A 14,192-nucleotide genomic window follows, 5' to 3' on the forward strand; every position below is an offset into this window, starting at 1 on the left:
AGGAAACTATTACCTAATATACTGGACAGATAACACATTTTAGATTGGAAATGTATTCAGGATAGGTAGGGCATGCTTTATTGTCTGGGCACTATTACATGCTTTATTTTTTTAAATCATTTCTTAATTGTGTAAATCAGCATTGTTTTCAGGCTCCTTTTTAAAAAAATTTAATTGATTTTAGAGAGAGGAAGGGAGAGGGAGAGAAACATGGATGTGAGAGCATCCATGTACACCCCCTATCAGGGACCGAGCCCACAACCCATGCATGGATCAGACCCACCACCTGGGCATGTGCCCTGACTGGGAATCAAACTGGCAACCTTTCAGTGCACAGGATGATGCCCAACCAACTGGGCCACACCAGCCACTGGCCAGGGCTATATGCTTTATTTTCATTTATTAAATTGTGATAACCCAGCTAGAGAAGTTTCATAAAACCACTTCAATCTAAATAAAATCCTTTGGTATGTTTTTTTTATTTTTCCTGACCATTCAATTCTGCTATATCAGTCCTTGGTGGTCAATTTAATGATACATGTCACAGCTGGACTGCTCTCACATCCAAAATGTGTTCTAAGAAAGCAACTTAGCCATAAGAACGCTGATTTTTCATGCTATGGCATCATTGCTAAATAATACCTTTTCCTTCACAGGCATAACCTTTGAAGCAGATGAATCAATGCAAACAGACATCTCCCAATGTGTAGATGTCTTGAATAAGCCATCTTTAACATCATTTTCTTTTGAGTATCAACTGAACAGTGAAGCCAAGGTGGGGGACAACCCTCAATCGTATTTGTGGGGGCACACTATTATCTTTTGCTGATCTGAGATTATATGGGACACTCAGAATAAATAAAAACATCAAAAACTTCAGTTTGGCTTAATGAAACAAGAAAGAAAAGCAATTCAGGTTACTTATTATTTTAGAGTTTGTTTCACATATACAATGCTGTGTTACTAAGTAATGAACACTTTCATAAAAAACTTTATTTCACACTTTTATACAAATATCCACAGGTATTTTCTAATCATGAATAATTTTACAATGCTAGTTAGTATAAAAATGTATCAAATGCGAATAGACCAGTGACTTGACTTGAGATGACATTTTTCACAACTATAAACGTAAAGACCACTAACTACATTCTTGTTTCTCTGTTGTTGAGCCACCCTTGCACCCACCTCCCCACCCCTTTCCAAGGACATTCGTCTTTATAACAAGGGCCTATAAACGCGTTCAAAACATCAGCTTCTTAGCAACCTATGAAGCCAGTACATTGGGTTCCAAGTTACCTAAGCAAGAAACTGAGATTTTAAACGCTGTTATGACCTGTTCTCAATAAATTTTTGTAAACAAAATACCATTTGGAAAAAAGTATTTGTGAATGAAATTTCTAAAGTACAACTAGAGTAATGTTCTTAGTATCTTAAGGGTATAAGATTTCCAAAAAGAAAAGAAAATTAAAACTCCAAAGCAACAATGGTACATAGCTGTATTTTGTTTTTAAAAGAATGAGACACAGCTTACATTACACCCAAACAAATTAGCACCAGGTTTGCTGTTGCTCCCCATATAACTTAACATTTTGAAGCACAGTCATTTCTTTAAATCCGGCTTTCATATCTATTCAATCTCTATTGAATGTATAGAATAATGTCTCCCTCCCCTCCTCCACTTTTACAATTAAAAAACAAGTTAAAGTTCTTGTTAGAGTAGTCCTAAAGTGATTTGGGGAATATAGATTGGGGAGGAAACACAGCAAAAAAAATAGAACACTGGCTCACATGACGTGATTCCAACAATATTTAAAACATAAAAGCCATGATGTTCTAATCTGACTTTCGGTATCGGGTATTCAGTAGTCTTCCACTGGATCGGATTGGATCCACCATAGGCACTCACCATTTCTTTCAAGTCCTGTATATACAGCAGTGAAAGGTCAAGAAACAAACCCCTTATTTCCAAGAGTTCCTGAAAGTTATAGCATAAAATTCAGAATTGTCACACAGGGCTCCAAACTCAAAAATATCCATTGTCTGTTCAGAAGTAAACTTCTAACGGTTAATCCTATTTCTTAAACAAACCTTTTGGGTTTGGAAGGAGGGGGTAAAGGTAAGGGTTGTCACGAAGGAAGATGTTTTAATAACTTATCTGTAAATTATAACAACTCTCTGGTACATTTATAAAGCATTATTTTCTTTTTGCAGTAAATACTTTAGATCAAACCAATGACCTCCCATATGTTCTAATTCTGATTGCTTACTCCAACCTGAAGGACAAACTGGAGAATCTTTGGCCTGTTAGTCAATAACAAAATGTTTTGTAAAAAAGAAAAAATAAATACCATATACAAATAAGGATAACTAGCATTCAAGTCAGTTGCACCTGTGTGTTTTAGTGAAAAGGGAGAAGGAAACCTGGATGTCTTTGGTGTGAACAGGTATTCACACATCTAGGAAATGGAAAAAGATGGCAGGATGGCAACATCACCTTCTATTGCACATTTAATTTAAGATAGCACTTTAAATGGAAACACAGCTACCCCTGCGGCATCGTCTTGTGATGGGGGACCGTTAACTTGCAGGTTCTCCAGTCCTACTGGGAAGAATGCTTGTGGAGGCAGCACCAACGGTCACTCTGCTGACACGGTGACCACGGGTGCCTTCTTCCAGTTACACTAGCGGGAGGATGTCAAGATGAGCGCAACTGGGCGGGGCCTTCCCCGGCACGTGTGAGTCGGCCACACCAAAAACAAAGGCAACCCGGAAAGTTAAATTAAGGCAGTTAAAGAAAAATCCACTCCAACAGTTTTACATTTGGGCTGTGCAAAACAGGAGCCGTAGGCTACGTAACAATGTCCACAGCAGTTAAAACTGTCGGTTCGTACTATGGTGTAGTCTGTCTGAACTCAATAGTCAGGTGTCGGGCTTTTAAACCGTTTGAATTTCTGAGTTGGGGAATAAAAAAGCAGTTGGGGACTGTGACGCTCCTCTGGCCCCTAGGAGTAGCTTTCATTTTCATTCCACCTTGTGATCCACTGCTTTTTCTCCAGGTGATCGTTGTATTTTTCATCTTTGATCTCTCGCTCTTCTTTCGGGATCTTTACAGCTTGGTATCGGGGAATGCTTTCATCGTACCTAGAGCGTTTGAAGAATCCACACTGGAGAAGAGGGAAAGATAAACAGAAGCACATTTAGTAATCCCGAGGAAGGCAAGTGCACTAGCTGGGAATATCTAAGCTTTCTGTTCAGATAGGCCTACCTCTGGAAAGGAAAAAAGACATGGTTTTCTTTTCAGAAATAACTAATAGGTTGAAGATGTTAACAGCCAGTGGGGATAAATGGAAGAGAAAAATAGCTGTAAAACTGCAAGAAGAGTCCCTTTTTCCGTATTGTCTTTACATTTGGAAACAATGTAAGCTATCTCCTTACTGAAATTTCAGTTTATGAAACAGTGCTTCCATTTTTTATAATCCCAATACTCTCTGTAAAAGAGCTAACTTTTAGATTAGAAGAACATCATTTTGAAGAACAATTTTTTTTAGAGGCCATAAACCAAAGGTTATTTCATGCCCCTCTTCCACTAACAAAATGAAACTCAGGTCACAGATATTTTACAAGTGACAGTTTGGACATGTCAGTGTTCAAATGGGTCAGTTTAAGAGTCTTCTCTCCTCCGAGGCTCCGGGACGCACCCCCAGCTAGAAGGAGAATCACACAGCCTGGCCTGGGCGTGGTGCTGTGCTTCCCAAGTAAAGCCATTTCATTAACAAATCGGGGAGTAATTCTGTCCTGCAATAAAATCAACCAGGTACCAACAGAGAGCTTAAGGAAAGTATCACCAGATTGAATTTCAGAGCGCTGTCTAATTTTTCTTTTTTAATGAATGTATATTTTATTCAATTAAAAAATATTCAATATGATTCCAAGTAGATTTTTATTGAGAACATATCTAGATACTTAAAAATCAAATTGAATATTTTAAATGAGTAAAATATATATGCCTTTTTTTATTTAAAAAAAGAGGATGTTTTCAACTTAAAAAATGCAGATTAATAGGATGAGCAAGCTACTTGGAATGGTTGATTAATTTGTTTATTACATGAACCCAATAGGAACAGAATGTTAATATTGAATTAATTTATGTTCTAAGAATGTCATGGGGCAAAATAAAATTACAGGTATAGTTATCACTGAATAAACAGGAATAATGGGCCAAGAAGTTTTGTTCTAAAGCCATTTCAACATGGACTCCTTTATTATTCTGTTCAAAAAAGCCAAAAGATATACCTATTACAAAATGTGCTCTTGCCCCATTTAAACAAAGAAGGAAATTGAGGGTGATATGCAACAATTAAATGGAGATGTTGGGATTCACTGTGACAGTGCCATGGGAAGGGGCTGTCGGAGTAATTCTATCCTCTCACGCCCACAGAAATGGAAAAAGGAATCACCACCAATTCCTGTTTCCATGGGTTTATAAATAAGACATGAACTTAAAATCAATTGAGACCCAAGGTGGAATCGAATCTCAAGAATATGAAACAAGGTCAAAGTCCATTGAAATAAAAACTGTCCGGAGCATTTTTATACTAAATTTTGGATATTGAAGGTAACACTTTGGTAAAGAACTACCTTCTGAAACTGGCCGTAATGTCCACCATGCCAATAGTCACAGTTTGTTGCAATGGTCTTTGACCTGAGGTAGGTATGCAGGAAAGGAAGGTGCATGCTTAGCTAGCACAGAACAATTTCCGAGCAACAATAAACGCATTCCAAACCTTCCCCCATCTTTATAGCAAGGAGATACAAAAGATGACAGTGAGAAAGTCCTCTCACCCAGAGAAACACTACGTTTCCAACATGCAAAGGGTTAATTAGGCAGTCAACACAAGCGTCCATCTGTAGGAAATTCCGAAATGGACAAGAAACCGGGAATGATTTCTCATGCACCTTTGAAATTCCATGGGATGCTGTTAACACTATGTGGCAAACTGGGCTACTGAGCCTCCTCTTGTGTGTGTATAGATTTCAGTTCCTTCATTGCTACGGGTGATGTTTAACCACAACACAAAGTAACTCACCTGCAACAAATGACTCTGTGCATTTAAAAACAAAACAAAATAGCTCTCAAGTGAAATAAACAAAACAATTCCAAGCAGGGCAAGCCAGTGTGGACATTTGGAAACATCTGTTAATGGGACACACATAGCAAGCTGTTGCTCTTAAAGTTAGCCACCACAACCATAGCAGGTCCCACAGCTAGCAATTAAAAAACATTGATCAATTTACCAATTACAGAAGTAGGTCACTACTATGCATCAGAAGTAAGCCTTTCTTTATCAGACGGCTGAGCATGGATCTCAGCCTTGTGATATGTGGCATCATAATGATCTTTCTTATTTCTCTTGAAGAAACCACACTACAAGGAAGCAAGGTATTTAGTCAGTTTCACAGGAGAACTAAACAAAAGAAAATCTCAGATTGTAACCTGATTTCTATTCACAGCTCGTTTACAAAGAGACCACTAATGGGTCAACCGAAAGCGAACAGCCACTGCACTGTGTCACTTCCGGGCAGCAATCAACCCAGCTCTGCTACCGTGGGCCTGGTTCAAACATTTACATGGATGACACTAGTCAGCTAATCGACTTTTCTATTTGTATCAGAAATCACGAAGACAAAAATCATCCTAAAAGGGAGAATACATGCACATCTGATTATAGGTTTGGGTGGGTTTTTTCTCTTACAGAAAAATATGGACCCTAAAATAGGTAGGTAGCACAAATCCAAATAAAACAGAGAGACACTGTATTTTTTCGGCTTTTCACAGTAAAAATGCCATCTATTTGAGGCCTTTGAATTTGTGGGGTGAATCAGAATATAAATTCAAATAAACCACCATGAAAGAATGATGACAGTCGGTTTCCCAAACTCTGGGCCACTGTGTAAGGTTAGGTACTCCAAATGAGCATTAAAATATAATTCCACTTTCTACTATAATTTCCTCCATCCAACAATGAGAATTTTCTCTATTTACTTTAGTTCATAAGGCCATGGAACTGCCCTCCGAAATATAACTTGGTCGAATAAATCTCTGCCCTCCCGAAAAATTCTGCTTCCAAGTCTGGCAACTCGTGAAGGTAAAACTCCAGATCTGCTTTGTACAATATAGTAGCTACCAACTGACTACACGTTGCTCCTCAGATTTAAATTAAATTTAATTTAAAAGTCAATACCGCCGTTGCACTAGCCGTATTTCAAGAGCTCAACAGCCACATGTGACTAGTGACTGCCATATTGGATAGTGCAGCCTCGGAATATGTCCACTATTACAGAAAGTTTTACTGGGCAGTGCTGATGTAGACTATGTATCCTATGTTTATTTGTGACTCTCAATTTAATACACAGTGAACACTCCTTACAAACTTAGGGAACCAAGAGCCCCAGTCCTGTCTCCAACTTGGCAACCTACATAATATCCATGGACATGAGCATCTTAATTTGCAAAATGAAGGCGACTGGACCAGCCCGGAGGACTTTTCTCTCTTACCTCCAAAAAAATCCTATGTAGAACCCCAATATTTAAAGCAGATACAATTCTGGGGGATGTTGGTCTTAGCCTCACCTACTTAGTCATGGCACCTACGTGGATGTGCAAAATCCAACTTAAAGGACACTGAACTCAAGTCCTTTCTGGCCCTAAAATTCTATGACTTTAACACATAAAAACACACAGTTCAGTTTCAAAAAGAAGAGTATCTGTAGTTATAAAAATGATTTTCATGCAAGGGTTGTAGATATTTCGAGTTCACTTGTAAGTTTGGATACTTTAGAACTTACAAAAAAAAAAAAAAAACCCACAATGAGATCATCTAATCTAACCCATTTATTAATAGCTAAGGCAACCCAGTATCCCAAGGAGGTGAAATGATTTGCCCAAGATTATACAGCTTGGATTTCTCAACTCTCAACCCATTGCTCAGTGATTGAGTGTCAACTTATGAACCAGGAGGTTATGGTTTGATTCCCGGTCAGAGCACAGGCCCGGGGATGCAGATTCGATCCCCAGTGTGGGGTATGTAGGAGAAAGCTGATCAATGATTCTCTCTCATTGATGTTTCTATCTCTCTCTCCCTCTTCCTCTCTGAAATCAATAAAAATCTTTTAAAATAAATATGCTAACTTATATGTGAAAAACACCAAAATTTATACCTCCAAGAAACTTCTTTAAACACAAAGTATTAGATAGATGTGCAGGTATTTATTGTAAAATTTCAAGTTTGCTGTTAAAAGTTTCATAATAAAATGTTGGGAAGGGAAGAGGAATCAACGAAAAGAAGTAATATATATATACATATATTCATACACACACACACTATCAGTGTGAATTCACTTTTTAAAAACATGAAGTAAAGTTTATAATCACAAAATTCAAATGCCAGATATCACTTACCTTCCATAATAAAAGAACTAATAGAGCAAGCATCAAAATCCCAGCAAGAATGGCCACGAGGATGATCCACCAAGGAACCCCCGAGTGCTGAGCTGCCGTCTTTGAGGGAAACACAGTCACACGAACCTATGGCCACACAAGAGAACAACACGATTACAAAACAGGAAGACAGTCGACACCAGGAATTTGTCCAGACACACCTTGGACAATGCAGCCTGTGGAAGGATGAGATGCCTTTTTGACGCAAGATCCTCTCCTTTAATAATGGACTATTGCTTCTTTTCCTAGAACCTGGAAAATGCTGGCTTATGTTTTGATAACGTGTGTATTTCTTTGCCAACAAAAGTAGATAAATTGTATAATCATCATTCAACATCAAGCTACAGGTTATCAATACACAGCCAAGTCTGTTTCATCTTCATAACCTGCTATCTTTTTGAGAACGATCATACTTTTTAAAAATTCGTTTTCAGCGATGAAAACAATAGGGCCAGTTTATGCACAATTAGCCTACATTTGTCACTCAGATTTTAAAAATGTTGTGAAATATAAACACACGGTGGAGCTGCATGACTGATCCTGTTATTGGAGAACTGGATGGGTGGAATTTCTCTGTTGCAAGTTGAAGAGAGGTTCTTATGAGATCTTGAGAAAAAAGAACTTTCTAAGACTCGCATGAGAGAATGGGAGATTTTTATTTGTATGAAGTTATATCCCTTGGTTTCAAAAGTCCCATTTCCCTTAAACCAGTCCTGGTAAAGGTGTAGCTGGTCAGCAGGGATGGAAGCAAAGCCAGTGTCCAGTTTCCTTTCCATGGTAGAGTTAAGTCTGGCATAGCATCAGGCTAATCACCGTCCATTAGTCCATTGTGTGTGGGGTTGACATGGCTGTGGGCCGTGTGGGTGAGTGCAGAGCGTGAGAGCACACCCCTACTACAAGAGTCCCAAGAGAGCCAGAGGGCCAAGAGCAGGAACCCCTTTGTGTAGGAGCTTATGTTTCTCAATATCACATCCTTCAGTGGCCACGCCTACTCTGGCCAGTGACCTACTCCCAGACCTTACTGGGCATGGGTCTGTTCTTCCTTTGCCCATCCCTTCCCCAGGATCTGCAGGGAACAGACCTGGAGAGTGTAAAACTGCAGCTTTCTGGCACGAATGGCTTGCCTATATTATCTGGCCTTCCCTTTGCTCCTTTCCCATTAATTAATTAAAAACTTGGTTAATTACAACAGTATCATTACCATTTTAACTTTTCCTTAGGGTAGCAAACGCAGGACCCTAGAGAGCAATAAAATATCCTAAAATGGCTTGGTGCCATCTTCTACAACAATATGTATGGATAGTTTAGACCCTGGATTCATTGGTAGTTGGCAAATACCAATTAAAGAGAAATGGTGTTCATTTAGAAATCTAAGAAGTTGCTTATGGAAATTCACAACAACTTGGTTAATGTGAGTTTAGAATTCAAGTGAATTTTTGTGATGCCAGGAGAAGACCTGGTGATTGCTACACCTATGGTTTTGTAAACTATACTGATTGGAATTTGATCACTTTATAATTTCTGCTATTTCGGAGGTAAGAGCATAAAGAGTACACAAAACTTAGAGGGGGCATTTAACTTCTGAGAAGTATTTGAGTCAAATATTCTACATGCGCATGGAACACTAAGTGCTGCCTAAAAATGTTTCTATACTGTGCTTCAATATTTCTAAATTATCATTATTTTTTTAATGTCTTCATTAACGTACTTCCCTTTCTACTTACATCTGAAAACACCTATCAGTCCCTCTTGACTCAGAAAATACTTAAAAAGCAAGAGAACTGCTTTTCTTTAAACATTTAGCAGAAGGATCACATTCAGAGTTCCCAGCCAGCTATACCGACTGTAACGGGCAGGCGTAAACACCTTATCAGCGCCCCGGTTTCCTGTTTTGCTTTCTGTGAGGTTTCACTCTAGCTCCCAGCCCCAGAGGGGACCTCAGAGCTCACTTCCCCTCACCGCCCTTCCTCCCACTGGTGTCCCAGGTGTTAGGAAAAAAACAACCCTTCCTTAAGACTACTGGTTCTAACACAGATTAGCCATAAAGTAGGGGAGAAAGAATGAGGAGAGACCAGAGAAGGATAATATAGTTGATGCGACTTGTAAACTGACTAATCTAAACAAGACAGAAAGAGCATTTCAACCAGCCTGTGCTGAAGCCCATTGGCCTTCGCTTCCCTTGTATCCAGCACAGCGAAGGCGCAGTGTGTCCTTGGGGGCCAGGTGACAATCTGGAAGAGCCATTCTCATTTGGAAGAGTAAGTTCTGATAAAACTGGAGGTGGAGAGTGGAGACTGGTCTATGCCCGGGAGAATCAACCTTATTACAACCACACTGTGTATTTACCAAAGCCTCTTAAACAGCCGGTCATAGGGGGAAATCACTCCCACAAAAGGCAGCAACCCAACAGCATCCTGGCTGAACAAGGTAGCTTCTGATTTTGCAGCCTAGGGTGGCAGGATGGACAGGTGGGAATCCAGGTGAGAGTGCCAAGCCCCCGAGTCTGGCTAACATGGAAACCAGAACTTGGAGCCTTATGGAAACTGCAAAACAACTCACTGGACAAAGACTGCGTGCGAGGACCAGGACTGAAGGCAGGGGCTGGGCTCCCCATTTCAAGGGCAAACTAGCTCTCCAAACCCCGTCTGTGCAAGGCCTCGCTGGGGACCAGGGAGGTGAGAGGCCAGTGAGCAAGACTTTGTTTGTTTGCTTCCATTGTCAACGGAAGGGTTTTTGGTTTCTGTATGAGGACAGGCACCCGCCAGCGGGGATTAGGAGGAAGGAAGAGCTGGCTTAGAACCAGGTAAGGGGAGACCATCCCGGGGCTGCCATTCCCGGGGCTCCGGGGAGCCTTTCTCATCTCGCCACAGCAACTTTTACTGATGGACAGCGACAGGTTCAGGTGGGCAGAAGTTATTCCAACTCCAAAACCAGTATTCGTTTCGGTTTCATTAAAATCGAGGCATTTCCCTGGGGATGATGCCTGTAAGGGGAAAGGGCTTAAGCTCCGCTGACACGCTGAATTCCACCACCAGGGAGCAGTGCTCCGACCCCAGCAGCCTGCCCACTGCGAAATGCCTCCCTCAATCACTCTGCAAGCGAATGCCCTCCAGTCCTGCTGAGCATCGGTATGAATCACCTGAGGAAGGAATTTTCGTATCTTTTATAAAACTCTATTAAAGACACATCCCCCTTAGTGAATGTTGCTCCTATCAGAAGTCCACCTTACAAAAGAATCCACCTCACGTTCTTCTCTGAATTCAGAGCCCAGAAAAAGAAAATCACATTCCCCTGAAACATGATGTGTCCGCCTTTTTACCTATCGTATTTCTTTTTCTCGTTTGCAGCTCTGATCCTCTCTTCCTACTTCCTTAGGAATGAAGTGCGGAATGTAAGTAAACCAATAAGCAACTCCCCCGTTCTGTGGCTTACTTCATCAGCTTCCCCTTCTCCCAGAGCACAGATCCTGAGCAGCTGACCCTGTATCCTATTCAATACATTGCTTCTCTAGCATCTATGCAGGGGGAGGCACACAGTCCTTAGTGTTTGTTCACTGGATGGATTTGATTTTTTTAAAACATGTTTTTCTTGATTTTAGAGAGAGGAAGAGAGAACTGTCAATCAGCTGCCTCCTGCACGCCCCCTACTGGGGATCAAGTCTGCACCCCGGGCATGTACCCTGACTAGAATCTAACTGGTGACCTCTTGGTGCACGGGACAACACTCAACCAACTGAGCCACACCAGCCAGGGCAAGGATGGATTTAATTTAGTTGATGCTAAAATATAACCATCTAATGTGGTTCAGTTAGGTGACCAGCTCTCTCTTTGTTATAACAATGTCTTAAAAGGTTTTATTGACAAGGGAACACAAAACTCTTAAAATTGGTTTTGTTATAAAGGAACAAAATTGGTTTTTCTTTATCTTTCTTTTTAAAGCCAGGATTATAGTAAATGCAATGGGAAGACGTTTCAATGTTAAGACTAAAAGACAAGACTGAATAACTCAACCTTCTTTGCTTCTATCTCAAAAGAAAAGTCATCTTCCGACTTAAAAAAATAGATGAAGCAAGATAAAGATGAAACTAAAACCCGTGACAAGTAAAGGGATAAAAAGAGAAGGCATCCTGACACTTCGAGTAAGCTAAAACTTTTAGGCCCCAAAATACTTCTTAAAATACTAAAGAAATGTGTACGTAAATACGGTATCTGAGCTATTGTACCTCAGAAATCACAGTAAATATCAGTGTCATAAGACTAGAGATGAGACAATGTCTTGGTTTTCAAAAGAAAGGAGTTTCAGATATGAGACCAGTAATCTGCACAAACCTACCAATTATTAAATAAAGTAGGGTCCCAGCCAAGACTCCAGTTCTCATTAGCAAGCACCAGTTCTCCAGTTCTCATTTTAGGAACATAAAATGCCCCAAACAACCTCCTTTCCACTTGTGACCCAGCCACTGGACTGGGCACCAGGCCCCCAATTCCATCATCTTCCAGAAACAAGAGCCTCCACTGAGGGGCCAGGAACCCCACATCTGGTCTCATCACCCCAAGCTGGTGGTGATGTGCGGCGGTGCACCGGGTCTCGCATCGAGCAGCAGCTCCCACGTCTACCACCTGCACTGCAGAACCAGGGGCCCCGGATTCACGTCTTTCTTCAGTGATTCTATTAAAATACAGCGTGCGGGGCAGCACCCTAAGGCACTATCGGATTTCTCCTTAACAGGGTAGCAGTGCTGTGAAATGAGCGCCAAGGCCCCGTCCTGGGCCCTGGGCCCGGGGCAGCGGGGAGAGGCCAGGGGGTTTTGCTCCGAGTGCGGACGGGGGCCCGTCTCACCTGAGTGCCTGCGTGTGGCAGCTTGATGTTCTCGGTGGCAGCAGTGACATCAATGGAGGCCCGCACGAGAATGTCCAGGTAGTTCATCTTAGAGTACTCCTGTGTGGAGACAAAGTTAGCGAATGCGTTAGGGAAGTGAGGAATGTCCTAGGAGGTGGCAGAGGGCGTCCGGAGACAGCCTCCCAGCGGCCACACCTCTAGAAACGTGCTGTTCCACAACCTGGAGCGCAGGAGCACCGAGGCCTTGCTGTCCAGCCCCCGCAGCGGGCACCTGATGTTCACGCAGTTCACGTTGACGCTGCAGTTCTGGGAGGGGAGGAAGGCAGGGGTTAGAACGCAAGGGCTCGGGGAAGACCTTCCCCCCATCCTCCGTCAGATCGCAGCTCTTGAGAAATACTCACAAGGGTCTGGTATTTCCTTTCAGCAAACAATGAAAATTTCCTGCTATCGTCAATCTGTTTTTCGGCAATTTCCCGTTTCCTTCTGGAGTTGTGTGACTCCTGAAAGGAATTATATCCCAAGTCATTCCACTTAACATACTTCTCTGTCATGATTTGCAACCTCCTGAGAACTCCCTCCCAAATGATGCCAAATTCTCGGAGTCCACAGTATTTGCCCTTCTCCTGTCACCAAAGGTGCAGAGTTCATTTAAGTGTAAAAATCTGCAGGTGTTATTACCTCACTTCAAGTTTACTGATTTGGGTCATTAATTCCCACTCTGACCTTAAAACCCGGGGAGAGAAAGAGGCTTTCTTGGTTCCGTCTCCCCACCGAACTGTGAGCATCCTAAGATAGGGGTCAGATCTCATTCCTGTATCCCTACCACCAGGTGGGTACCTAACACAGGGTGAAAAGTCAGCACGTCTTGAATGAGAATAAAGAGAGAAAGAAGCAAAAAGAACTAGCATGTGACTTAGTCAACGTAGAGTACTGAAAACTAAGCCTTGTAGGAAGTTTTAAAATTGCCCTTTCCTTACAATAAGGATTAGGAATCACGGATCATCTTATTTCTCAAAATCAACGAATAAAGGATCATTCTATAAGCCACCAGCTATGAACACCGATCACACCCAATCACCTTAGAACTTAAGGTAGAAGAAACAGACATTCACTAACACAGTACATCTTCACCACACTGGAGTGTAAGTGATAAACCGGGGACGTGAGTGTGGAGCAGGGGAGAAAAGAGCTACAGGCGACGGCTCTGAAAGCAAGCAGAGCTGAATGCTGAATCTGCCTCTTAAAGGCTGAGACTGAGAAAGTTATTGTTCTCTCTGAGTCTCCATCTCCTCGTCCATGAACTGGTGACGGGAAGAAGGCTGTTCTCACAGGACTAGCATGAGATGAAATGAGAAAGTGCAAACAAAGTGTCCAGCACAGTGCCCAAGACTCAATAAGCACTCAATACACATTTACTGTTTTAAGAAACAAGAATGAAAGGCTTTTGCGGTCACTTGCTAAGGTGCCAGTACCTTTTGGAATGAGTTTTATTCTACCGGGAGTTAACCCTGTCGACATGCCAGCACATGGGTTTCCTCAGGAGAGTAGTGGGTTTCCCCTCTGAAGTCAGTGTCTCCCTTCTTATCTATGGAGACGTGAGATAAACCCACCAACATACCTTTAAGTTCAGAAGGTTTATTTCACTCCGTGGCTCACAAGCTATCTTTTCCAATCCTTTGGATTCTACTTTCACCAAATAAAGCAACCATTTGCCATTGCTGATTTCTTTCGGCCACTGGATGTTCAAGGTTGCTGTGCCCAGGTTTTTAAGAGGCTTGCCCAAGTTAATAACCTGTTAGGAAACAATGCGTGTTATCTCCGTGCAAATGTTGTGACAAAGAATTAAGTAGCA

The 14,192-nt window shown here is 41.6% G+C and overlaps 1 protein-coding gene across 2 annotated transcripts in view; it reads right to left on the reverse strand.

The window, feature by feature from the left end:
* Nucleotides 1-973: 973 nt before the first annotated feature.
* The window catches only part of ITGA6 (integrin subunit alpha 6), a 68,049-nt gene continuing 54,830 nt past the window's right edge, over nt 974-14,192 (reverse strand). The window contains exons 20-26 of one of the 2 annotated variants that reach the window (XM_079782131.1): nt 13,959-14,132; nt 12,742-12,840; nt 12,536-12,646; nt 12,341-12,439; nt 7,463-7,588; nt 5,299-5,428; nt 3,028-3,167 (exon numbers count right to left, since the gene is read on the reverse strand). In XM_079782131.1, the coding sequence (XP_079638257.1) occupies nt 5,321-5,428; nt 7,463-7,588; nt 12,341-12,439; nt 12,536-12,646; nt 12,742-12,840; nt 13,959-14,132 (717 nt within the window). In that variant the 3' untranslated portion in view covers nt 3,028-3,167; nt 5,299-5,320. Of the gene's footprint in view, nt 3,168-5,298; nt 5,429-7,462; nt 7,589-12,340; nt 12,440-12,535; nt 12,647-12,741; nt 12,841-13,958; nt 14,133-14,192 lie in introns of both variants that reach the window. The other variant, XM_079782130.1, reaches the window with a different exon arrangement.

Source organism: Cnephaeus nilssonii, assembly GCF_951640355.1.
Source record: "Cnephaeus nilssonii genome assembly, chromosome: 10".
Classification (NCBI taxonomy): Eukaryota; Metazoa; Chordata; class Mammalia; order Chiroptera; family Vespertilionidae; genus Cnephaeus; species Cnephaeus nilssonii.